This window comes from Dasypus novemcinctus, chromosome 11 (genome assembly GCF_030445035.2).
Source record: "Dasypus novemcinctus isolate mDasNov1 chromosome 11, mDasNov1.1.hap2, whole genome shotgun sequence".
Classification (NCBI taxonomy): Eukaryota; Metazoa; Chordata; class Mammalia; order Cingulata; family Dasypodidae; genus Dasypus; species Dasypus novemcinctus.
Genome location: NC_080683.1, coordinates 6,511,564 through 6,538,735, shown reverse-complemented (window position 1 = coordinate 6,538,735; position 27,172 = coordinate 6,511,564). Strand labels below are relative to the sequence as shown.

At 42.4% G+C, this 27,172-nt stretch overlaps 1 protein-coding gene and 1 long non-coding RNA gene across 5 annotated transcripts in view; one reads left to right on the top strand and one right to left on the bottom strand.

Moving 5' to 3' along the window:
- Nucleotides 1–2,656: 2,656 nt before the first annotated feature.
- On the bottom strand, nucleotides 2,657–22,605 carry LOC131280362 (uncharacterized). Its single transcript, XR_009187858.2, has 2 exons — nucleotides 22,442–22,605; nucleotides 2,657–2,827 (listed from the first exon to the last, which is right to left on the bottom strand). It is a non-coding gene; the product is annotated as an uncharacterized lncRNA (long non-coding RNA).
- A 148-nt stretch (nucleotides 22,606–22,753) lies between these two features.
- The window catches only part of ILRUN (inflammation and lipid regulator with UBA-like and NBR1-like domains), a 109,052-nt gene continuing 104,633 nt past the window's right edge, over nucleotides 22,754–27,172 (top strand). For 2 of the 4 annotated variants that reach the window (XM_071218419.1, XM_058306596.2), the window contains exon 1: nucleotides 22,802–23,162. In XM_071218419.1, the coding sequence (XP_071074520.1) occupies nucleotides 23,005–23,162 (158 nt within the window). In that variant the 5' untranslated portion in view covers nucleotides 22,802–23,004. Of the gene's footprint in view, nucleotides 23,163–27,172 lie in introns of all 4 variants that reach the window. The other 2 variants (XM_004462009.5, XM_023589811.2) reach the window with 2 other exon arrangements.

Below are 27,172 nucleotides of genomic sequence, written 5' to 3'. Positions count from 1 at the left end.
CATATAGACTGATTTCATTTTTTAAAATGTCTGTATAGTATTCCATAGGATAAATGCAGCATAATATAATCAAAGCCTTACTGATGGTCATTTAGATTGTTTTCAGTTTCTGGTGTCACAAATAATTCTGCAGTAATTATCCCTGTACATATATTTTACCCATAGCTTTTAGTTTGTCTGTATGATATGTACAACAGAGTGTGCACTTTAAAAATTTTTAATAGACCCTAAATTTCCCTACATAAAAATTTCTGCCAATTGGTACCAATATTGTATGAAATTGTCTTTTTCTTCACACCTTCTAGAAAATTAGCTATTATCAATCTTTGCCAAACTTATAGATAAAAGTGATATTTTATCTGTTTTAATTTGCATTTCTTAATTATTCATGGAGTTTAAAATATTTTCATTCATTTACAGGTAATTTATATTTTTTCTTTTGTCCATTGCCCATTTACTTTAATGGCTAGTCTTTTTTAAAGATTTATTTCTCACCTCCACCCCCCACCCCCGTTGTCTGCTCTCTTATGTCCATTCGCTGTATGTTCTTCTGTGTCCTCTTGCACCCTTTGTGGCACCGGGAAACTCCGTCTCTTTTTTGTTGTGTCATCTTGCTGTGTCAACTCTCCGTGAGTGTGGTGCCACCTCTGGGCGGGCTGCGCTTTTTTTCCAAGCAGGGCGACTCTCCTTGCAGGGTGCACTCCTAGTGCATGGGGTACCTCTACTCGGGGGACACCCCTGCATGGCTCGGCACTGCTTGCGCACGGCAGCTCTGCATGTGGGCCAGCTCACCACATGGGCCAGGAGGCCCTGGGTATCGAACCCTGGACCCTCCCATATGGTAGGCAGATGCTCTATCAGCTGAGCCACATCTGCTTCCCAATGGCTAGTTTTTCTTTTAGATTTTTTTCCTGGTTCATTTATATTTATTGAATAAAGACATTAGCACTTTGTCCCTTGTTTTGCAAATATTATCCCCAAATTAGTGTTGTCTTTTCACTTTGATGATGGTATTTTCTTTTAAACTGGAGGTTTTTAAATTTTTATTTTTAAGCCATATATATATTTCTATGGTAATTTTGTATATACTAAATTTTTTTTTTAATTAGAGAAGTGAGTTTACAAAACATTCATGCATAATAAAATACATGATGTTTATGGTATTTTTAATTTATTTTTGTAGTAATGAAGTTTTAACATTTTTATGAAGGCAAAACTATCGACCTGATTTCATGATTGAGGAAATCATGTCTCTAAGATCACTAAAATATTCATTCAGGTTTCTTCCTAGTTCTTTATGGTGTTATTTACTTCTTTTTTTTTTTTTTTGCCATAGATCCATGTGAAATTATATTGTTGAAAGGAATTGTAATAACTTCTGACACCACCATGTAATTCAGATAATAACTACCTGGTGCTATGTCAGATGTTACAGGTTAAGGATCTAATATTTTATAAGATTGCCTGCATTTCAGATACTAATCTCATGTTTGGGAATTCCCAGGCCACCCAGACTTCTGATCAACTGGCTACAAATTTGGGGGTTCCCACCAAATTTGATAATTTGCTAAAACAACTCAGAACTCACAGTGCAGAAAGTGCTATAATCACGATGACAATTTTATTATAGTGAAAGGATACAAACAGGGGAATAGATGTGGCTTGAGCAGCTGAGCACCTGCCTCCCATTGGGACCTTCCGGTTGCCTCCTAAAGAAGACAAACAACAAGCGAAACGACAAGCAGAGAGATGAAGGAGCCAATTCAGGGGAGCCGATGTGGCTCAGCGGTTGAGTGCCAGCCTCTCACATACAAGGTCATGATTCCAATCCTCAATTCTGTTACCTCAAAAAAATAATAACAGACAGAAATGAGGAGGAGCCAAAACATGGGATGTACATATTAACAATGTCTGGGAGCATCTCAAACACTGAGCTTCTATAATCTCTCCTCCTTGGAGTCAGGACTTGTGGCCTATCAATGCGTATTTCCAATCAGGGAAGCACACCTGAGCTTCAGTGTCCAGAGTTTATATTGGGATTCTTTACATAGGCATGACTGATTGATGCAATGCACCCCCCCCCCCCAGGGGACAGGCTGACAGCACCTGCTCTGATCCTGACCCTCCAACAACACGGCTGGTCGTCTGGTCCCATCCTAAGACTCCTGGGGTGGCTGGCCCTATCACGAGTGACGTGGTCAGCATAAACTCAGGTGTGGTCACGAGGGCCCACTGTGAAGATCAAAGACGCTCCCAGCACAGAACATCCCAAAGCTTTAGAAAGGTTCCCAGACACGGGACAGGGGCCTGCCAAGACCTTGTTCCACCACAGAGTCGAGCAGGGGCTTGCCCACCTCTCCCCAGGCTTCTTTGTGTGGGTATGTGTATTCTCCTATTAGTGGGTATTTAAGCTATTTTCAAATACTTCACTGTTGTATATATGATACTGTATCTGTGAAAAGACCATCTCTGTATCTAGGATTTTTTCGGCTGCAGCATTTGAACGTTTTTAAGGTTCTTCATACCAGTTCACCTCACTTCACCGTTAAGGAAGGCGGCATGAATTTACACTCCCAGAAGCAGTGGTGCTTGAGAGTGCCTGCTTCCCCACGCCCTTGCCAACAGAGTGATAATAAATCTTTTAAAGCTTTGCCAATCTGATTAGGCAAAAGTGTTACTTTATTGCTGTTTTAATTTCCATTGCTTTCACTACGAATGGTAGATTACACATTTTAATGTGTTTCTTAGCCCTTTGTACTTCTTTCGTGAATTGCCTGTTGGTGTTCTGTCTTGTTTTGTATTTTTTCCTGGATAGGTGCTTTCAATGCTTTAAAAAACAAAAACAAAAAAACACCTTTTATACTGAAATACTTTCAGACATACAGGTCAGCTACAAAAAATAAAAAGTACAAATTCCATACAGAGAATTCCAACACAACCCTATCCCCCAGATACCCAGGTACACCAATTTTAACATTTTGCCATATTTACATTCTGTCTATCAATCTATTTTCTGAACACCTGAGAGTAGGTTACATACATCATCCTCCTTGAAGACTTAATACTGCCACGCACGTTTCCTAAGAACAAGGCTATTCACTTATGTGACCATATTAAGTGCAGTTATTGAGTTCAAGAAGTTTAATGTTGATATAAAGTTTACAGTCTATATTTCAATGTTTTTCATATGTTCCAGTTATTTCCCTTTGAGCTTTTTCTCCTCCTTGCTGGATTCCACCCAGGATCAGTATTGCATTTAGTTGCTCTTCTTCTTCTTTTAGTTTTATCTCTTTAGTTGCTCTTCTTCTTCTTCTTTTTTTTTTTTTAACTGTGAGAACATATATACAACATAAACTTTCCCATCTCAGTCACTCCCAACATATCATCCAACAGCATTAATCACATTCACAGTATTGTGGTGCCCTCACCACCTTCCTTTCCTGACACTTCCCCATCCCCCAAACAGAAGCCCATGCGCATTGTGCATTAACTCCCCATTCCCCCACCCACCACCCATGACCACCTGTACTCTAATTTCTACATCTATGAGTTTGCACATTCTCTGATATTTTCCTCGTAACTACCATGGGGCTTAAATTTAACATCCTGAATCTTTAGCGACCTTGTTTGTTCTGATACTAACTTAACTTCAATACTACACACAAACCATTTTCCTGTACCCCTCACACTCCCACCTTTATATCGTTCTTGTTACCAATTATGTTTAAACATGATGAGTTCCAAACTACTGCTTTATCTTTACGTTTTATGCATTTGCCTTTTAGATCCTGTAGGAAGAAGTGGAATTAACAAACCGAAAATACAGCAGTGCTGTAATTTATATTTACCGATGTCATTACCCATACCCAAATCTTTAATTCTTCGTGTGGCTTTGATCTGTTTCTCTTGTCCTTTCCTTTCAACAAGCAGATCTCTCTTTAGCATCTCTCGTAGGGTCAGTCTAGTGGTGATGAGCTCCCTCAACTTCCGTGTATCTGGGAATGCCTTAATCACTCCTCATTTTTGAAAGACAATTTTGGTAGATATAGAATTATAGGTTGGCAGGTCTTTTTGCTTTCAGCAATTAAATTATGTCAATCTTATTGTCTCCTTGCCTCCATGGTAGCTGATGAGAAATTGGCATTTAATCTTATCGAAACCTTCTTGTATGTGACATGGGCTTCTCTCTTGTCGCTCTCAGAATTCTCCACTTTTGGTATTTAAGTTTGATAATAGTATGTCACGGCATGGGCCTATTTGGGTTTATCGTGTTGGAGTACACTGAGCCTGTTGGGTAGGTATATTCACATCTTCTGTTAAATTTGGGAAGTTTTCAGCCATTATTCTTCGAATATGCTTCCTGCCCCTTTCTCATTTTCTTCTCCTTCTGGGACTCCCACAATGCATATATTGTCACACTTGATCCCACAAATTCTTCAGGCTCTGTTCACTTTTCTTCATTTTTTTTCTTTTTTCCTCCTCAGACTGAATGATTTTAATGGTCTTATCTTCCAGTTTATTGATTCTTTCTTCTGCCAGCTCCAATCTGCTGTTGGATGCCTCTGGAGAATTTTTCATTTCTGTCATTGTGATCTTCAGCTCCGTTTGGTCTCTTTTCATAATTTATATCTTTGTACTTATATTCTCTGTGTTCATCTATTGTTTCCCTGATTTCCTTTAGTTCTTTGTCCATGTTTTCCTTTAGTTCTTTGAGCATATTTAGGAACATTGTTTTTCTTTTCTTTTTTTTTAAACAAATCAACTTTACTGATACATATTAATAAAGCATACAATTCATCCAAAGCATATAATCAGTGGTGTTTGATATAATCATATAGTTATGCATTCATCACCTCAGTCATCATTAGAGAATTTTCAGAATTTCAATAAAAATAATAATAGTAATAAACAAACAAACAAAAAATAAACAAGAAAAATTTCACCCTTGATCTATCTATCCTTCCCCTGCCATACATGGCTGCTATTTCTGGCTATTCTTCCACAATTATTAAGCACTTTTACTGAGATATATTCATATACCATATGATCCATCCAAAGTGTATAATCAATGGCAATAATCACAATGTTGTGCATTCACCAACATAAAAAATTTTAGAACTTCATTACTCTAAAAATTCCACACCCCTTAGCAGTCCCTACCCAGTCCTACATAATCACTAATCTAATTTCATCTTTATAAATTGATTTATGTTCATATGTTATATAAATGGAATCATACAACATGTAGTAGTTTGTAGCTGGTTTCTTAGTATAATGTTTTTGTGTGTGTGATATTAACATCTTACAGTGTCAACAGACATTTATTCAATTTCAAAGAAAAAAGTCTTATATATGCAATTTTACCCATATTCATATTTCACATGTGGTTTTACTATGCTATATAGTTCCACATTACAATTTTTACCTTTCTTTTTAGTAATATACATGACCTTAGACTTTTCTTGTAAGCCCTTTCATACCCACAAAATAGTATTGCTAGTTATAGACTATATTGGGCTTTCAATTTTTCTATTCACTTTCTTTTTTTTTTAAAAGATTTATTTATTTATTTCTCCCCTCCCCCACCCCAGTTGTCTGTTCTCTGTGTCTGTTTGCTGCGTCTTCTTCTTTATCCGCTTCTGTTGTTGTCAGCGGCACGGGAATCTGTGTTTCTTTTTGTTGCATCATCTTGTGTGTCAGCTCTCCGTGTGTGGCACCATTCCTGGGCAGGCTGCACTTTCTTTCGCGCTGGGAGGCTTTCCTTACAGGGCGCACTCCTTGCATTTGGGGCTCCCCTACGCGAGGGACATCCCTGCATGGCACAGCACTCCTTGCGTGCATCAGCACTGTGCATGGGCCAGCTCCACACTGGTCAAGGAGGCCTGGGGATTGAGCCGCAGACCTCCCATGTGGTAGACGGATGCCCTAACCACTGGGCCAAGTCCGCCACCTCTATTCACTTTCACAGATTAACACATATCCTTTTTTTAACCAATTCTGCAGAAGTTAACCCTAGCTTTCCATTCTCTAACCTCATTCTATTTTCTAGTGACCCATATTCAAGTAATTAACTCCATGATTTTACACAATATATTTAGTCCATAATGTGATCATACAGTACTTGTCCTTTTGTGTCTGGCTTGCTTCACTCAACTTAATGTCCTCAAGGTTCATCCATGTGGTCATATGATTTACAACCTCATTTCTTCTTTACCTGCATAATATTCCATCGTGTATACACCACAATTTGTTTAACCATTCACTGGTTGATGGACACCTGGGTTGTTGCCATCTTTTGGCAATCATGAATAATGCTGCTTTGAACATCGATTTACAGATGTCAATTCGCGTCATTACTTTCAGTTCTTTTGAGTATACACCTAGGAGTGGTATTGCCAGGTCACATGGCAAGTCTATATTCAGCCTCCTTAAGAGCTGCCAAACAGTCCTCCACAGTGGCTGTACCATTCTACATTCCCACCAATAGTGAACAAGTGTTCCTCTCTCTCTACATCCTCTCCAACATATGTAGTTCTCTTTTTAATAGTGGTATTCTAATAGGTGTGATATGATATCTCGCTGTAGTTTTGATTTGCATTTCCCTAATCACTAATGAAGTTGTTCAGTTTTTCATGTGTTTTTTTCAACATTTGTATTTTTTCTTTGGACTAATGTCTATTCAGGTCTTTTGCCCATTTTTTAATTGGGCCATTTGTCTTTTTATTGTTGAGTTGCAGCATCTCTTTATATATCATGGATATTGAACCCTTATAGGATATGTGATTTCCAAATATTTTCTCCCATTGAGTTGGCTGTCTTTTCACCCTTTTGACAATGTCCTGTGAGGTATAAAAGTGTTTCACTTTGAGGATGTCCCATTTATCTATTTTTTCTTATGTTGTGCATGCTTTTGGTGTAAGGTCCAAGAAACCACCACTATCACAAGGTCTTTAAGATGTTTCCCTCAATTTTCTTCTGGCTTTACATTTAATCTTTGATCCATTTTGAGGTGATTCTTGAATAAAGCATAAGGGAGGGGTCCTCCTTCACTCTTTTGGTTATGAACACCCTATTCTCCCAGCACCATTTGTTGAAGAGAATGTTTGGTCATGTTAACATGGCTTTGGTAGGTTTGTCGAAAACCAGTTGACTGTGGAGGAGAGGGTATATTTCTGGATTTTCAATTCTATTTCACTGATTGATGTATCTATCTTTATGCCACTACCATGCTGTTTTGACCACTGTAGCTTTGCAATATGTTTCAAGCTCAGGTAGTGAAATTGCTCCTACATTGCTTCCTCCCTCCCCCCCCAACACATCTCCCTTGTCTGTATGCTCATTGTTTTTGCCCATTGTATGCTCATTGTCTATTTGTTTCTTCTTTAGGAGGCACCAGGAACCAAACCAGGACCTCCCATGTGGGAGGCAGGTGCTCAGCTGCTAGAGCCACATCTGTTCTCTGCTCATTATGTTTTTGCTCACTGTAATCTTGTCTTGCTCATTGTTTGCCTTTAGGAGGCACGGGAACCAATCCTGGGAACTCCCATGTGGGAGCTGGGTGTCCAATTGCCTGAGCCACATCTACTCCCTTGCTCCTCTTTTTTAGAATGCTTTTGGCTATCGGGTGAACTTTTCTTTCCAAATGAATGGTAATTGCCTTTTCAATTTTTGTAAAGAGGGCTGTTGGGGATTTGGTATTGCATTGAATTTAAAAATAAGTTTGGGATGGATTAGCATCTTCATGATATTTAATCTAATTCATGAATATGGAATGTCTTTCCATTTGTTTAGGTCTTTTAAAAATTTCTTTTCAGCATTGTTTTGTAGTTTTCTGCATATAGGTCCTATACATCTTTGGTAAAATTGATTCCTGGGTATTTGAGACTTTTTGTGGCTATTAGGAAGGGAATTTTCCTGATTTCCTCCTCAGACTGTTCAATTCTGGTGTGCAGAAAGATTACTGATTTTTGCATGTTGATCTTATATCCTGCCACTTTGCTGAACTTGTTTATTAGTTCAAGTAGTTTAGTCATAGACAATTTAGAATGTTCTAAATATGGATCACGTCATCTGCAAATAGTGGGTTTTACTTCTTTTCCTATTTGGATGCTTTTTATTTATTTTCTAATTGCTCTAGCTTGAACTTCTAGTACAATGTTGAATAACAATGGTGACAGAGGGCAACACTGTCTTGCTCCCAATCTTAGAGGGAAAGCTTTCAATCTTTCCCCATTGATTACAATGTTGGCTGTGGGTTTTCATATATACCTTTTATTGTATTGAGGAATTTTCCTTCTATTCCTATTGTTTGAAAGTGTTTTTATCAAGAACAGATGCTGGATTTTGTTAAATGCCTTTTCTGCATTGATTAAGATGATCATATGTGTTTTCCTTCAGTTTGTTAATGTGGTTTTCTTATGTTGAACTACCCTTGCACACCAGGTATAAATCTCACTTCGTCGTGATATATGTCTTTTGATATGCTGTTGGAATCTATTTGCAATTGTTTTGTTGAGAAATTTTGCATCTATGTTCATTAGAGAGTTTGGTCTGTAATTTTCTTTTCTTGTGGTACCTTTAATCTGGCTTTGATATTAGAGTGATGCTAACTTCATAAAACATTTTGGGAAATTTTCCCTCCTCTTCAATTTTTTTTGGAATAGTTGTATTGGAGTTAATTCTTCTTGAAATGTTTGGTAGAATTCACCTGCGAAACCATCTGATTCTGAACTTTTTTCATTGGGAAATGTTTTATGATGCATTCAGTCGCTTTAAATATTATTGGTTTGTTAAGTACTTGTATTTCTTGCAGCATCAGTGTAGGTTGTGCATTTCTAGGAATTTGGCTATTTCATATAAGTGGTCTAGTTTGTTGACATACGGTTTCTCATAATAACCTCTTATGATCCTTTTTATTTCTCTGGGGTCAATTGGAACTTCACCCCTTTCATTTCTGATTTTATTTGCATCTTCTCTCTTTTTTTCTTTGTTAGTCTAGCTAGTGGTTTGTCATCTTTTCAAAGAACCAGCTTTTGATTTTGTTATTATTCTCTATTGTTTTTTTTGTTCTCAATTTCATTTATTTCTGCTCTGATCTCTAGCATTTCTTTCCCTCTGCTTGGTATGGGATTGGTTTGCTGTTCTTTTTCTAGTTTCTCCAGTTGTTCATCTAGATCTTTGATTATAGCTCTCTCTTCTTTTTTAATATAGGTGTTTAGGGTTATAAATTGCCTTCTCAGGACTGCCTTTGCTGTATTCCATACTTTTTTTTAAACAAATCAATTTTATTGATACATATTAATAATAAAGCATGTAATTCATCCAAAGTGTACAATCAATGATATTTGGCATCTTATAAGCTTTTTATTATATTTTAAATTTACTTTTAAAAGATACTTAGATTACATTAAATGTTATATAACAAAAATATAAGGGGGGAACGGACATGGCTCCTGTTTCCCACACAGGAGGTCCAGGGTTCGATGCCCAGGCTCTTGGCAAGCTGGCCCGTGCACGGAGCTGGCCCACGTAGAGTGCCAGTCCATCAATGGACATTCTTCTTCACTAGTCATTGCCCTGTACTTCGGGGATTGTTGCTGCTCCATTAGAGAATGTGGCAGAGCTCCCTAGGATGGGAATTCAATATTCTTTCTGTTGTGTGAATCTCTACCCACAGTGGCAATGCCCCATGAACATCTGATACCTTATATGTATATTCATGTGAACTTCCTGCCATGTATCCCCCATCACTGACACCCCACACCACTGATCCTCCCTTGCCATAGCTGTAACCCTTCTGTGATCCTATACGTAAAGCCCTGAGAAATCTACAACAAAGTTTCTAGAACTTATAATTGAGTTCAGTAAAGTTGCAGGTTATAAAATCAATGCACAAAAATAAGTAGCATTTCTGTACACCGATAATGAGCAATCAGAGGAGGAAATCAAGAAAAAATACCATTTACAATAGTAACTAAAAAAATCAAATACCTAGGAAAAAATTTAACTAAGGATGTAAATGACATACATAGAAAACTATGCAACACTGTTAAAGGAAATCAAAGAAGACTTAAGTAAATGAAAGAATATTCCCTGGATATTCATGGATAGGAAGACTAAACATCATTAAGATGTCTATCCTACCCAAACTAATCTACAGATCTAATGCAATCCCAATAAAAATCAACACAGCATTTTTTATTTAATTTGAAAAACTAACTTTGAAATTTATTTGGAAGGGAAAGAAACTCCGAATTCATATTGAAAAAGAAAAATGAGATCAAAGGAATCACACTACCTGACTTTAAAATATACTACAAAGCTACAGTGATCAAAACTGCACAAGGATAGACTTAGTGACCAAAGGTACCGAACTGAGAGTTCTCATCTAGATCCTCATATATACAGGCATATGATATTTGACAAGGCCGCCAAGCCCACTCAACTGGGAGAGAACGGCCTCTTTAACAAATGGTGCTTGGAGAACTGGATATCCATATCCAAAAGAACGGAAGAGGAACACTATCTTACACCTTATACAAAAATCAACTCAAGGGAAGTGGACTTGGCCCAGCGGTTAGGGTGTCCGTCTACCACATGGGAGGTCCGAGGTTCAAACCCCGGGCCTCCTTGACCCGTGTGGAGCTGGCCCATGCGCAGCGCTGATGCGCGCAAGGAGTGCCCTGCCACGCAGGGGTGTCCCCCGTGTAGGGGAGCCCCACGCGCAAGGAGTGCACCCGTAAGGAGAGCTGCCCAGTGTGAAAGAAAGTGCAGCCTGCCCAGGAATGGTGCCGCACACACAGAGAGCTAACACAACAAGATGATACAACAAAAGAAACACAGATTCCCGTGCAGCTGACAACAACAGATGCGGACAAAGAAAAACACACAGCAAATAAACACAGAGAACAGACAACTCGGGGGGGGGGGGGCGGGGGGGGCAAGGGCAGAGAAAAAAAAATCAACTTAAGATGGATCAAAGATCTAAATATAAGAGCCAAGACCATAAAGACCTTGGAAGAAAATGTCAGGAAGCATTTACCAGATCTTGCAATAGGAAATGGCTTCATGAACTTCACACCCAAAGCATTAGCAGTGAAAGAAAAAATAGATAAATGGGACCTCCTCAAAATTGAAACCTTTTGCACCTCAGAGGAGTTTGTCAAGAAAGTGAAAAGACAGCCTACCCAATGGGAGAAAATATTTGGTAATCATGTATCTGATAGGAGCCTAATATCTAGCATATATAAGAAATGTAGTATCTTGAAAATAAAAAGACAACCCATTTTAAAAATGGGCCAGGGGAAGCAGCTGTGGCTCAATCAGTTGGGCTGCCGTCTACCATATGGGAGGCCCTGGGTTAGTGTCCCGGGGCCTCCTCGTGAAGGCAGGCTCGCCTGCAAGTGCCGTGGAGTGCCACCAGCCCGCAAATGCTGCTGCGGAGAGCCAACTCAGCAAGGGGACGCAACCAAAAGGGAGACAAGCAAAAACACAGAAAAGCGTGCAGCGAATGGACACAGAGAGCAGAGCGCAAGCAAGTCACAAGGGGAGGCGGTTTAAAAAAATGGGCCAATGATTTGAACAGACACTTCTCCAAAGAAGAAATACGAATGGCTAAAAAGGACATGAAAAGATGTTCAACATCACTAGCTATTAGGGAAATGCAAGTCAAAACTATAATGAGATGCCATCTTACACCCATGAGACTAGTGGCCATTAAAAAACAGAGGACTGCAAGTGTTAGAGAGGATGGAAGGAATGGGGCCCCTCATCCACTGCAGGTGGGAATGCAGAAGGAGCCAACTATTGTGGGAGAGTTTTGTGCTTCCCCAAAAAGTAACTATAGAACTGCCACATGATCCAGCAATTCCACTGCTGGGTGTGTACCCATAAGAAACAAGAACATGAATAGATGCATGCACGCCAGGTTCACAGTGGCATTACTCCCTGTTGCTGAAAGGTGGAATCAACCTGAAGCCCAGGAAGGGATGAATGGACAAACAAAACGTGGTATAGACATAGAATGCAGGATACTCAGCTGTAAGCAGGAGTGCAGTACTAACACATGGGCTAACACAGATGAGTCTCGAGGACCTTGAGTGAAGCAAGCCAGGCACTGAAGGACAAATATTACATGACCTCTCTGATATGAAATCAAGGCTGTCTCAGAGAGCTGGCATCCAGAAGATAGGTTTACAAGAAAGAGAAAGGGAGAAGGTTGTGAGCCGATGCCCCTACAGGTGAAATCTATGATAAGGTGTAGGTGAGTAGTTGTGCAGTGAAGGGGTGTAGGAATACTGTCGGGCTGGGCAGTGGAATTCTGACAGGGGGCTAGGATGGCGAGGACAGGCTGGACAGCCCATGGAACTGGGGGGAGGGAACAGGTGAACACTGGGAATTGGCTGGTACGTGGTTGAAACTACAATGTTGAGAAAGCTTTATTGGCAATATGACAAGGAAGGGTTTAGGTTGTTGGATGGGGGGGCATTTGGGACAGGGCACACCTGGGGCTGTCTTCTAGAGAATGTGCAAGAGATCATTTTGTCATAGTGTGTTATATTAGTGGGTGGAGACCCACATAATGAGCAGGAAGGTGTTGGACTCCCATCCTGGGGAGGCCTGATGTTTTCAAACAGACGGGAGGGTCTCTCAAGAGCATGGCGTTTCCTAATAGGAGGGGAGAGACTAGCGAGTCAAGCCCTCAGCATTGCTGCAAGTATCTGTGAATCTTGTCCTTCAAGGGTGAAGCTGGTGGTTGCCCTGGGCCCCAAGGGGAGGGGAAAGGAGGAGTAAAATAGATGGAAGAGGGGGTATTTGGTGGGTAATGTAAGTCTTGTGCGTGACTTGCAATGATGGATACAGGCCATGTTAAATTTCATCAAAAGTTTATAAAAGGGTATGGTCTAGAGTGTAGACCATAGTGTAAACCATTGACCATGGTTAGCAGCTATGCTTCAATATCTGTACATCAGTTGTAACAAATGTACCGTCCACATATAAAAAAGTATTGATATCGGAAGGGGAAAGGGGGAGGATGTTGGGTATATGGGAGTCCCCTATATTTTGTATGTAACTTTACTGTGACTTAAAACATTTTTGAAGACAAAACGAAAAAAAGTAGGACACTGGAGAAGAAATGGAAGAAAATGCCACTGTACACACAGGACAGCAGATATTAAGTAATGAAAGGCAAAATGTCAAAAAAATTTTTGAATTATTTTTCATTATTTTTAATTTATCCATCCCCTCCCTCTTGCTGCTTGCTTGCTGTCTGCTCTCTGTGTCCATTCGCTGTGCGTTCTTCTGTGTCTGCTTGTCTCCCTTTTTTGCGTCATCTGCTGTGCCAGCTCTCTGCCCATCAGCTCTTGGTGGGTGCAGGCCATCAGCTCTCAGCGGGTGCAGGCCAGCTTGCCTTAGCAAGAAGGCCCCAGGACAGGAACTCAAGGCCTCCCATATGGTAGATGGGAGCTCAATTGATTGGGCTACATTCACTTCCCTCATTATTTTTTAATATTCCAATTTTAAAAAACATTTAGTTTTTCTAAATTATGTATTTTATTTCTTATATTCAAACCTATCATTATTTCATTTTCCTATTGTATTTGGCGATATTCTTGGCTTCATCCTCTAAGTTTTGATGAGTTGACTTCTTGCTTTCATTTGTCTTAATACATTTACTAATTTCATTTACAATTTCTTCTAAGACCCACTGATTATTTAGGAGTGTGTTGTTCAATCTCCACACATTTGTGAATTTATCTCTATTTTTTAAAAGTCAATTTTATTGATACATATTAATAAAGCATACAATTCATCCAAAGTGTACAATCAATGGTATTTGGTATAATCACATAGTTGAACACTCATCACCTCAATCATCATTAGAGCATTTTCATTATTTAAATAATAATTAAAAAATCCTATTTCAGTTTCCAGTTTCATTGCACTATGATCTGAGAAGGTGCTCTGTATAATTTCAATATTTTTATATTCACTGAGAGCTGCATTGTGCCCTAACATGCTGTCTATCCTGGAGAAAGATCCATGGACACTTGAGAAGAATGTGCAACCCACTGAATTTGGACACAGTGTTCTGTATATGTCTGTGAGGTCTAATGCGTTTATCATATTGTTCAAGTTCTCCATTTCCTTGTTGATCTCTCTAGTTGTTCTACCTAATGACATAAGTGGTGGGTTGAAGTCTCCAACTATTAGTGTAGTGAGGTCTATTTCTCCCTTCAGTTTTGCCAGAGTTTGCCTAATACATTTTGGGGCACCCTGGTCAGGTGCATGGGTATTTATGACTGTTATTTCTTCCTGGTGGATTGTCCCTTTTATGAATATATAATGGCCTTCTGTATCTCTTATAACTTTTGTGCATTTTGTCTGACATTAGTATAGCTACTCCTGCTCTTTTTTGGTTACTGTTTGCATGGAGTATCTTTTTCCAACTTTTCACTTTCAGCCGGATTGTATCCCTGGGTTCAAGACAGGGGTTCTTAGCCTTTTTTGTTTCATTGACCCCTTTGCCAGTAAAGTGAAAACCATGGATCCGTTACTAAGGCCACACTATACTGTGTATTATTTAATAAATATATCACACTCACACCAACAGGTTCCCACAAGAATTTTTCTTTTGCATTTCAATTTAAGCTCACAGACCCTTTGTTAAGAAACCGTGGTCTCAGGTGAGTCTCTTCTAGGCAGCATATGAATGGCTCATGTTTTTTAATCCATTCTGTCAGCCTGTATCTTTAAATTGGGGAGTTAAATCCATTCACATTCCATGATATTACTGTAAGTGCATTATTTACTTCTTCCATTTTATTCTTTGGTTTTCATATCATACCTTATTTTTCTCTGTTGTTCTACTCTTTTGCTTTTCTTTCTGCTATTCTTTCTTCTATACTCTCCTTCAAGCCTCACTCTCCTGTCTTTTTCTTTCAGTCTCTAAGGCTTCCTTTACTATTTCTTGCAAAAGTGGATTCTTTTCTATGAATTGTCTTAGCCTGTTTGTGAATATTTTAAACTCATCTTCATATTTGAAGGACAATTTTGCTGGACAAGGAATTCTCGGTTGGCAGTGTTTCTCTTTCAGTATCCTAATTGTATTGTATCCTTGTTTTCTCACCTCCATGGTTTCTGATGAGAATTCTGTAGTAAGTCTTACTGGGTGTCCCTTGTATGTGAGGGCTTTCTTCTCCCTTGCTGCTCTTAGAATTTTTTCAACTTTGATGTTTGACATTCTGAGTAGTATGTGTCTTGGAGTAGGTCTATTCGTATTTATTCTGATTGGGGTATGCTGCACTTCTTGGACATGTAGGTTCATTTCTTTCATGAGTTGGGAAATTTTCAGCTATTATTTCCTCAAATACTCTTTCTTCCCTTTCCCCCTTCTCTTCTCCTTCTGTAACTCATATGACACATATGTTCCTGTGTTTTGTGTTATCGTTCAACTCCCTGAGGCTCTGCTTAATTTTTTCAAGTCTGCTGTTCTATGCCTCTAATGTGTTTTTGGTTTCACCTATGTTGTCTTTATTTTCCCCGAGCTCTGTTACTTTTTAATTCAGGTTTTAAAATTCTTCTTTATGCTTGCTCAATGTCTTCTTTCTGTTGTTTATCTTACTCAGGGGTTCTTAACAAGGGGTCTGTGAGATTGAATTGAAATTCCAAAAAACATTATTCTTGGGAAGTGCCTGTGGCTCAACTGATTGGGCTCCCATCTACCATATGGAATGCCCTGGGTTCGCGTCCCAGGGCCTCCTTGTGAAGGCAGGCTGGTCTGCGCCTGCAGAGAGCTGACAGCCCACGCCCGTGGAGAGCTGGTGCAGCAAGATGATGCAACAAAGGGAGACAAACAGACACAGAAAGAACGTGCGAATGGACACAGAGAGCAGACAGTAAGCAAGCTGCAAGGGGCGGGGGATAAAACAAAACATTATTCCTGTGGGGATGGATTGGTTGGTGTGATGTACTTATTAAATAATACACAGGGTAGTGTGGACTTAGTAAGGGGTCTGTGTACCCCTTCTTCAGTTATACTGTCTTTCAACTCATTGACTTTGGAAATGTGTTTGCATCTTGGTGATGAGTTATCTCAAATCCTGTGTCTCTCCTGGGGGTTTAATAGATTCCTTTCCTTGGGCCATGTCTTCCATTTTCACAGTATGCCTTGTAATTTTTTGCTGATGTCTCAGCATCTGATTAGGCTGGTGGTTTTCTCAGATGCTTAATTTCTCTTTCCTAAGGATTTAGTGGCAGGTGGCTGTGCATTACTGCTATTCTTTGATTTTTGGCTTAACCTGTTCTGGGGCTCTACGATTGTCCCTGCCAGTTGCTCAAAACTGGGCTCTGGACCCAGTAATGGGTTGCAGACCTGCTTCCTAGGACCTTGGGGGGGAAGGTGTAAAGGCTGGAAAAAGTCTCTCTTATTTACTTTCGATTTCCTCACATGTGCTTCCTTGGCCTGTCAGTAGATGGTGCTTTTTGACATCCCTCTCAGTTCAACGTCTGGTCAGAGTGTGTTTGCTGCAACCCAGACTGATCAATATGATAGAGGTCCCTGCCTGGAGGCTAAGAGCCTTGCAATTTAAACTTTCTCAGAGGCAGTTCTCCAACCTTTGCTGGTAGCCCCCTCCCTTTAACCGGGTAGGAAATAATTTCACTCCCCTCTGTGTTCTCAACCAGTCCCAGCCAGTAGAGGGGGAGATTGAGAGGGCTGGATCTCTTTAATCTCTTGCTGGCTCCCAAGGCAAACAATGGCATGTGCCCCACCCAGCCTGGAAGAGCTTGGGGACACAGCAGATAATTGTGTTGGTCCAAAGCTAAGTCAGTCTTAGGTGGTGTTCCTCTCTTTCCCTTTTCCTTGGAAGGCAGATCCCTAGGGCCCACTTTGCCTTTAGCAGCTAGCTCTGAGGCCTGAGAATTTAAAAGTGTCTATAGCTTGGGGGGAGGGGGTGCCGGCAGTAGTAGCAGCCACTTTCTAACTCACAGTTTTGCCGTCGTGATTCTTTCCCTTTGTGCCTCTTCTTCTGGGTGGTGTCCATCTTTCCTCTGACGTCCTAAACCCTAAAATACTTTTTCCAGCCTGTTTCTGCCTGTCCTCTAGCTATTTCTCTAGGAGAGAAGAGAGTCCCATGTCTTTTCAGTCCACCATCTTCTGGGATGTCATAGACCATTGTTTCGAAGTCTTTGTCCGATGCTTCCCAGGTCTTGTCCTCATGGAGGGTTTCTAATGCTTTAATCTCCTTTGCCTTGGATGTCATTTTCTGCCTCTTTGTATGACTTTGTAACCTTTTGTTGAAACCAGGACCCAGGACATTTATATTTTAATGATATATTATCACTGGAATTAGATTCTGCCACGTCTCTTCTTTAGCTTGTATCCAGCTGCTGTCATGACAGAGCTTCCCGGAATGCCATGAACTAACCAAAGAAAAGAAAGGAGAAAAAGAAAACACGTTTCCCAGTCTTTTGCATATTGACCTGTTCAAGTGTTCTCCTTCAGGACTAATCCAGAAATTTTAGAGAATAGCTCCTGGTCAAAGCTCCGGGGCCTCCCTCACCCTTTCTGCATGTGTGCACCTTGTCACAGGCATGCATGTGTGGAGCTAGATATCCGTTTACATGGATATGAATGCCCCTCTTCCCTAGGAAACAGTTTCCTCATCGTCCCAGGCAGTGCACTCTAAGTCCTAAAGCAGTAATCCCCTGCCCCAGGCAGCATGACATGACTGCTGTCCTACTGTGTTCTGTAGGAGAGCTAAGTGAGTCACCTTCTACAGGGGGAACAAGTTCTGGGACAGTGAGTCTCTCAGGCCATCAAAAGACAGACTGGGGCAGATACACATGCTCCCACGATGTGCAGGAGGGTTTCTGTGCTCCCTCTGGAACTGGGACCAGGAATCTGTCTTTTTTAAGGGGGTACCAGGGATTGAACCTGGGACCTTGTACATAGGAAGCAGGCACTCTAACCACTGAGCAACACCTCCTCCCTCTAATGCTTTTAAGTAGTCTTTTTCTTTTTTTTTTTAAAGATTTATTTATTTCTCTCCCCTTCCCCCCCAACCCCAGTTGTCTGTTCTGTGTCTATTTGCTACGTCTTCTTGTTTGTCCACTTCTATTGTTGTCAGCGGCACAGGAATCTGTGTCTCTTTTTGTTGCATCATCTTGTTGTTGTTGTGTCAGCTCTCTGTGTGTGCGGCGCCATTCCTGGGCAGGCTGCACTTTCTTTCACGCTGGGTGGCTCTCCTTATGGGGCACACTCCTTGCGCGTGGGGCTCCTCTATGCAGGGACACCCCTGCGTGGCATGGCACTCCTTGCGCGCATCAGCACTGCGTGTGGGCCAGCTCCACATGGGTCAAGGAGGCCCGGGGTTTGAACCATGGACCTCCCATGTGGTAGATGGACACCCTAACCACTGGGCCAAGTCCGCCACCAGTAGTCTTTTTCTTGACGTGATGTTCACCTTTGTACTGCAATGCTTTATTTTCTGGAGCTTTGAGAAAGATGCTTCTATTAATTTCTGCTGGTTGCTCAAAGCTTTAGTAGGGGAGGGAGCCCTGAAGCATCTCACTCCTTCCAATGCTTTTTAAAGTTTAGGAAGTCGGGAAGCAGATTTGGCTCAATGAATAGAGCATCAACCTACCACATGGGAGGTCCAGGGTTCAAACCTAGGGCCTCCTAATCTGTGTGGTGAGCTGGCCCATGACCAGTGCTGATGTGTGCAACGAGTGCCGTGCCATGCAGGGGTGTCCCCTGCATAGGAGAGCCCCATGTGCAAGGAGTGCACCCTGTAAGGAGAGCCACCCCGCAAAAAAAGTGCAGCCTGCCCAGGAGTGGAACGGCACTCACACATGGCGAGTTGATGCAGCAAGATGACACACAAAAAGAGACACAATTCCTGGTGCTGCTGACAAGAATACAAGCGGACACAGAAGAACACACAGCAAATGGACACAGAGAACAGACAACTGGGCGGGGGGCAGGAAGGGGAGAGAAATAAATGAAAAATAAATAAAGTTTAGGAAGTTTATCCTCATGTAGAAATCAAATATTCTCGTGTGTGTGTGTGTATATATATATTTAGGAGGTACCAGGGATTGAACCCAGGACCTTGTACATGGGAAGCAGGTGCTCAACCACTGTGCTATATCCTTTCCTTAATGAGACTTGGTTTTCTCTTTTTTCAGGAGGCAGTAGGGGTCGTACTTAGGACCTCATATATGGAAAGCAGGAGCTCAACCACTGACCTACAACCGCTCCCTTTTGTATTTCTTTTCCTTTTTTTGCCTTGATTCTTTGAGCTCATCCACAAGATAACTGTATATTGACCAGAACCTAGAGAGTTTCATGGAATCCAAGGAAGGTTGAACAACCAGGACTCAGGATCACTGGAACTTCTTGCATGCCTTCAGGTCTCTCATCTTCACTTCTCTCTGCTTTATGGTTCTCCTCCTGCACAGGGGCATTAGCTCCTTTTCATGGATGCCCCAAAAGGTGGTCTCTCTTCATGTATTTCTGTCATTCTCTTTCAAGCAAACATCCCAGGCCTATTTCACCAACTTACTGAGTTCCAAGTCCAAATTCCCAAGAAAGAATCTGATTGGCTGAGCCTGGATCAGGTGTCTCCTTTTGGACCAATCAGTGAGTGATAAAGGGCAGGGATATGTAGGGCTGACATTGTTACTGGGGGCACCTAAGGGAGGCTGTTAATAGTTCAGGAAAAAGGAGTTTTCATAGTTTGGATGTGTATCCAAAAGGCCTCTACTACAAGTCGCTATTGTCATATAATATACCCAGAAGTCTATTTGGATTCTCTGTCTAGTCTCTCAATTAGTTATGCTGTGGCAAACCCTCAGATAGTTCTGGCTGACCTTGGTAATTCTGAGTGGTAAGGACTAGGAGATGTGGAAGCAATCTAAGCTTCCCTGATGTGACTCTTCTCCTGAACTCTCAACTTCTGAATGACCGAATGGACTACGTTCCTTAAGAAACCCTGACATGGACCTGATCTGGAGATCTGGGTTAGTTTAAATTCCTAAGAGAAGACCAGTAGCCCAAAGAACCAGAAAGAACCTGGCATGTTACAGGCAATGGTGGCTCCAGGCATAACTCCAATTCTGAGATGGTACCTTGAAACCCTTTTGAATACTGCTGTCAGCTTTTCTTCCTTAGGAAGGTGCTAATCAATTCGTCCCTTTAGGTCTGAACAATTTCTTCTCCAGGTCCTTTTCCCGGGAAAAGAACTTTGGAGCCTTGAAGGTAGAACCCCCCCCCCCCCCCCCACAGGAACCAATCTACTTGGGAGTCTCCCCTCATTTCTAATGAATCAGTCACCTTGGTCAGTGTTTCTGAGCAGGGCTGAGAGGTGGGACAGGTTTTCATTGGGAATGATTGTCCTGAGTTCTCCAGATGTTCAGCAACCCTGGTCCTCAGGGAATTAACTGCTGGGGTACCACCCCAAGTCTCCTGAAAACCCAGAATGTCCCTTCATCCCCAGTTCCAGAATTCCTTTGTGAAATAGTTGTGCCCCTTTGGGATAATGTTTACCATGGGCTGAAGTTCTGAACCATTTAGGCCTCCTATTTCCAAGAATTATTTATGATGAGGGCTGTTGAGGTACAAGGTAAGACCCTGGTACTGCAGGAGTTGGTAAGGCTTTCGATTTCCCCTGGGTCAGCATTCCAATGGAGTTACCAGGTTCTAGTAACATTTTCTTCTTTTTGATTCTTAACCAAGACAACTTTAATCCGTGACATGTCAAGTTAAAACACGTCCTAGAAAGACTATTGTCTAACATTAAATCAGTGCTTGGGTCAAATTTTCTGTTTATGTGTAAGGCCCAAATTGAACATAAAGTATAGAGAGAATGTAGCAGAATATAGTAGATGAGTGCTGGGCTAGGAGTTAGACCTTTTACTTAGCCGTATGATGTGTGATAAGTCAATTTCCCTCTTACTTTCATTTTTTTTTTTTTCAATTTTAAAACTCAAAGGTTGGACTAGACAGTTTCAGTTCCTTCAGGTCTAATATTTAGGTTTCATCCCATTATCCAAAACAATGGGGCAATATGAGTTCAACTCTGATGGAAATAGTGGATTTTCCTTAATAATACTGTAATGAAATAGTCCAGCATTGCTGTCACTGCCAAGTTAGGCTCTGACAATGACCCAAACTTCCCACACTGATCTTAGAGGCCTAAGAACATGTTCTCATAAAATGTTTACCACCACATAGCATTAGTTTGTAAGTATTGATTACTGTATGCTGTAATAGGTATGTTTCCCATAAGATATTCTTGGCTGGAAAAAAACAAATCACTGGAGAAAGGACACGTATTTCTTATTTTAATAAAGAACCAGGACAGGAAATGAAGTAGAAGAGGGTGCAGGTGAAGAAGAAATCCTTGCCTACTTGCATTATTGCCTAACCCTACAAGCATCGCCTCCTGTTCATGGCACAATACTAGTAACCATTTATTGAGTGCTTCTTACGGAGTAGGCACTGTGTTGCCTGATAGATATACTGTTTCCTTATTTAATCTTCACAAAAATCGTATTAGGGGAGGCATTATTATTAGCAGTAAGTGGCAAAATGAGAATGTGAATATCAAATGTGTATGACCCCAGAACCTAGGTTTTTTAAATCACCGTGTCCTACTAACTTTTATTTGGTTGTGGAGAGCGAGTGCTTTCCCTTTCCAAAATCTCCCAGACATTTCCAGAGAGTATCGGTTAGTTATTCCTGATTTGTCTTTTGTTGAAATTGTTGAAATGTCTTTAGGAGTCAAAAAGCTGGGTTCCAGTTTGTCGCTGTGTATCTTTGGACACTTTCCTTAATTGTAAAATAGACAGGAGCTACTTGAAGACAGGAGGCCATTTCCTACCATTTTTTCTCCCACGGACCTAGCAGAGCCCTGGGCAAATAGTGGTGTTTAAAACACACGTGCTGAAAGAAGGAACTGCAAGAGAATAGACAAAATGGTTTCTATTCTTCCTTTCTCACTCTTTGATTCAAGAAATGGAGCCATGATCAGGTAGGTGAAGCAGATGCATAGTAATCCTTAAAATAGAAGGCATGCCAAAAACCTTTGAGAGATTAGGTCCTGACGGGACGGGGGGAAGATTGTGTGGTGGTCGTCTGGACCTGTGGTCGACGTTTTGTATCGAGGCCTCCTTTAACTTCCTGGTGACACGATGCTACCGTTGCATAACGGAAACAGCACTTATGAACTGTAGCAATCATTATCTAGAGTGGCGGAGACCCAGGGATTTAGAGCAACAGCCCTCTGGAAAAGCGGCTCTGGAAACTTGTACACGCAGGCGAGCCCTTCCAGCGTGAGGGGGAGACCAAGGGTCAGGATGGCGGCTGGGTAGTGCGTGCAATCTGCTGCGTGACCTTGCCATGTTTCTGCCCCTCCCCGGACTTCACTTTCCTCACCTGAAAACGTAGGGGCTTCTCATCGACGAAGATCCCCGAGCTTCTCCTCCTACCCCACGCTTTAACCCTTCCCTCGGGGATGGAGGCGACGGGGCGGGCCGGGGAGGGGTCAGGCCGGGAGCGACCCACCAGCCACCGGACAGTCCCATTCCTCCTTCCCACTTCCCTCCCCCTCGCTCCGCCGCGGTGAGGTCACGCGGGAGACGTCACGGGGTTGTGACGCCACTGAGGGGCGGGCCTCCGGGAGAGGAAGGGGCGGGGCCTAGCGGACGGCGCTTGCGCAGTGGGCGCAGCGCGGGAGGAGGCGGAGGCGGCGGCGAAGCTAGAGGCGGCGGCGGCGGCGGAGGAGGCGGCGGCGCTGGGGGGGGGTGGGAGGGGGGGAGCGCGAGAGTGAGTGAGTGGCTGAGTTTACCCCGATGAGGTGGTGAGAGGCCCGGGGCCTACCTCACCGGAGCGGGGTCACAGCGCCGGCTAGCAGCGTGCTTCCTCCCGGGTCTCGGGCTCGGCGGCGCGGCGGCGGCTCGGTCGTGAGGAGGTGGGGAAGCTGGTGTCCGGCTCCCGCCATGGAGGGCATGGATGTGGACCTGGACCCCGAGCTGATGCAGAAGTTCAGCTGCCTGGGCACCACCGACAAGGACGTGCTCATCTCCGAGTTCCAGCGGCTGCTCGGTTTTCAGCTCAACCCGGCCGGCTGCGCCTTCTTCCTGGACATGACCAACTGGTGAGCCGGCCCCGCCGCGCCAACGCTGGCAGCGGCCTCGGGGCCCCGAGGGGAAGGGAAGGGACACCCGAGCCTGGGGGCAGGGCAGGCCGAGCGAGCCGAGAGGGGCAGGCCCCTCCTTGCGCGGGGAGGGCGTGTGGGGGTGCCTCGGGGACTTAGGGAAGAAATTTGGGGCCTGAGCTGGGATGGGGAAGGCGTCTGGGGAGAGTTAGGGGCCACGAAGGGCAGGAGGGACGGGAAAGAGATTGGGGGATTCCTGACGCTCTGCTAATACTTAGGGGCCGAGGAACGTGGGAAGAGGGAAGGGACTTGGGCTTGGAAGCCTTGGGATAGACCGAGGGGGAAGAGGGCTGCGGGGCTGGCTGAGAGTAATAAGCACAGGAAAACTGGATTTGGGGAGTGGGAAAAAAAGTTGGGATATGTAGTTAGGGGCTGTGGATGCAGGGATTAGGGGAAACTCCGGGGGAGAATTAGTTGCTATGGAATGACCTGGGGAACAGGCGCTGAATAGAACAGGTTTCCATCCGAGGACAGATAGGGGAAAAGGGAGAATATTATGGGGAGGACAAGTGAGTATGGTGAGGGAGATGACTTTCAGAAGAGTTGTACTGGGAGGAAATAAGAGTGGACGTACTAGATCCACAACTACTACTAGATCTACTGCTACAGAGGAAATGCCAGACCTGTGGCAGGGCCTGGGAGAACTAGGGGAAAGGAGTTAACGTTGGGGACGGGACCTTGGAAGAGACTGGAGCTCTGGGGAGCGGGTTAAATGAGGGAACTCTGGGAAAGGCCCCCGGAACACCAGAATGGAGATGGGTTTAGAGGAGAGAAAGCTGGGTTTGTAGGTGTTTAGGAAATTGGAGAACATAATTTAGGCTGGGAACCAGTTATTTTTGGCTTGGAGTCACCTTGTAGAAGTCTGAATTGGGGCAGATGACCATCGCACTTAGAATAAAAGGAGTTTCTTGGTTTTGGAAGTAGCATTTACTATTTTTGATAAGCATCACTTCTCCTTGTTCTCTGAGGAAGGACTCTTGAGTTCTCTCAGGGAGAGGGATGGAGTGGAGAACATTAGATTTCTCTTAAAAGGATTTCCGGTGAAGCAGCTAATCTTTGGTCAAAAAGCAACTGGCGTGAGTGCCCTTTGCTCTCTGCGTTGGGCATGCAGTCCTCTGACATGTGGAATCTTGTTTCTCATGGCATCACTTGGACAACCAACTTCCTCTTATTCCATGATCCAGGCAATATCAGAAAAGAGGCTGTAAGCCTGATTTTCCCCCACTTCTCAGGTGGCCCTCTTTAATCTCTGTGTAGTTGTGGCCACACCAAAGCTGACGCATACTTTTTCTTTTCTTTTATTTTTTTTGGAGGCACTGGGGCCTGGTATTGAACCTGGGACTTTGTTGTATGTAGGAAGCTGGCGCTCAACCACTGAGCCATACACATTGGCTCCCCTGAGTTGCTGTCTTCATCTGTTTGCTTGTTTTTTGTTTTGTTGTTATTGCTTTTAGGAGGCACTGGAACCGAACCCAGGACCTCCCATGTGGGAAGCAGGTGCTCAACGGCTGGAGCCTCATCTCCCCATACATTTTTAAAAATTATTTTTTTATTTTTATTTTTATTTCTCTCCCCTTCTGCCCCAGTTGTCTGTTCTCTGTGTCCATTTGCTGTGTGTTCTTCTTTTTGTCTGCTTCTGTTGTTGTCAGCAGCACGGGAATCTGTGTTTTTTGTTGCGTCATTTTGCTGCGTCAACTCTCCGTGTGTGTGGCGCCATTCCTGGGTAGGCTGCACTTTTTTTTTGTGCTGGGCGGCTCTTCTTACGGGGCGCACTCCTTGAGCGTGGGGCTCTCTTAGCATGGCACTCCTTGCGCGCATCAGCACTGCACATGGGCCAGCTCCACATGGGTCAAGGAGGCCCGGAGTTTGAACCGAGGACCTCCCATGGACGCCCTATCCACTGGGCCAAGTCCGCTTACCCCCATACATTTTTAAATGTGCACCATTGTTGGTGGGTCCTATCATCTTTAAAATCAATTGTTACATTAAGAGTGGGAGTAGGGGACAGGTGTAACTCAGTGGTTGAGTGCCAGCTTCCCATGTATGAGGTCCTGGGTTCAATCTCTGGTACCTACTTAAAAAAAAGAGTGGGAGTGAATTTGCAGATGTTCAGAAACCTCTTTGAGGCATTGGAAGCAAGAGGTATTCTTTAGAATTAAAGATGCACTTGTAGTCCCCCCTTGTATCTTTTATTTTGGGGATGGTTTCAGGCAGGGACTGCAGCCTACAGTAGTTTTCTGAACACCAACCTATGGTGTTTAGTCAAAGAATGACAGGGGATATAGAACACCTGAGAAAAGCCATTACTGTGGTAAATTTTGGAAGTAAAGCTGTAGCTTGAGGAGGGTTATTGGCCTGCCTACCTGCTTCTCACCCTCAGTTCTTTATCTTACTTGTTGACACTAGTTCAGCCTAGGAAACTTGGCATACTATTGCTGCCAGTTTAATAGGGAAGGATCGTTACTTCTGCCACCCCCTTGTGAGTGGTACCATTTAAACCCTGCCCTAATAAATTTTTAGTTCTTTAGAGTCAGTCTTTATTAGTAGTAGTATTGTGGATGCAAAACAATGTAATGAATTTTATATGCTTGGGGTATGTGTGTTTAACATCTAAGATTGTTTTTATGTTGAACCACCCTTGCATACCTGGGATAAATCCCACTGGGCAGGTTACTTCATCTTTCTGGACCTCGGATTCCTCATCTGTAAAAACAGGGGATTGAAATAGAGTGATTTCAAGTTTCCATGAAGCTCAGATTGATTCCATGAATCTGTGACTCTTCTCAGTTTGCCCGTGATCATGGTGTAGAACTCTTTTAAATATACCATTGAATTTGGTTTGCTAGTATTTTGTTGAGGATTTTTGTATGTATATTCATAAGGGATATTAGTTTGTAATTTTCTTTTCTTGTGGTATCTTTATCTGGCTTTGGTATGAGGGTGATGGTGGCCTCATAGAATGAGTTAAGAAGTAGTCCCTCTACGAGATTTTGGAAGAGTTTAAGCAGGATTGGTGTTAATACTTTGAAAATTTGGTAAAATCCACCAGGGAAGCCATCTGTTCTGGGCCTTTCTTTATTGGAGGTTTCTCTTTTTAATTAAAAAAAATTTTTCAGATAGGTAATACGTTCATTCATGTCGTTAAAAAACCAGAAAATCTAAGAAGTTGTGCAGTGCTATGTCTTCTTCCCATCTTTACCCCATCAACTCAGTACCACCAAGACTATCACCTCTACCCTTCACTACTACCATAAGAACCTCTGTTCTTGTTTCCTTATATTTCCATCTGGACTTTCTAAGGCATATTCAGGCAAATACAGGTGTACCTTGTTTTATTGCTTGTCAGTTTATTGTGCTACACAGAAATGCATTTTTTAAAAATTGAAGGTTTTGTGGCAACCCTGTGTTGAGCACATCAATCAGTACCATTTTCCAACAGCATGTTCTCACTTCATGTCTCTGGTTCACATTTTAATTAAGGTTTGTACATTGTTTTTTAGACATAATGCTGTTGAACACTTAATAGGCTTACAGTTCAGCATGAACATAACTTTTGTATGTACTGGGAAACCAAAAAATTTATGCGACTCACTTTATTGTGGTGGTCTGGAGCCGAAACTGCAATATCTCCAAGGTATATGCCTGTACAAATGTAAAATCATATTTTTTCCCCATTTTTGTCAAAGAGTGGTAGTGTAGACATACTGTTCTTCACTTTGTTTTTTTTTACTTAATATTTCTTGGCTGTCTTTTTTGGGAGAATTTTGATTAGTGATTTAATCTCTTAATATTGATCTGTTTAGATCTTCTGTGTTTTCTTGAGTCAGTGTTGGTAGATTGTTTGTTTCTAGGAATTTGTCCATTCCATCTAGGTTATATATTTGTTAGCATACAGTTGTTCATAGTAACCTCTATAATCCTTTTAATTTCTGTGGAGTTTCATAGTAATG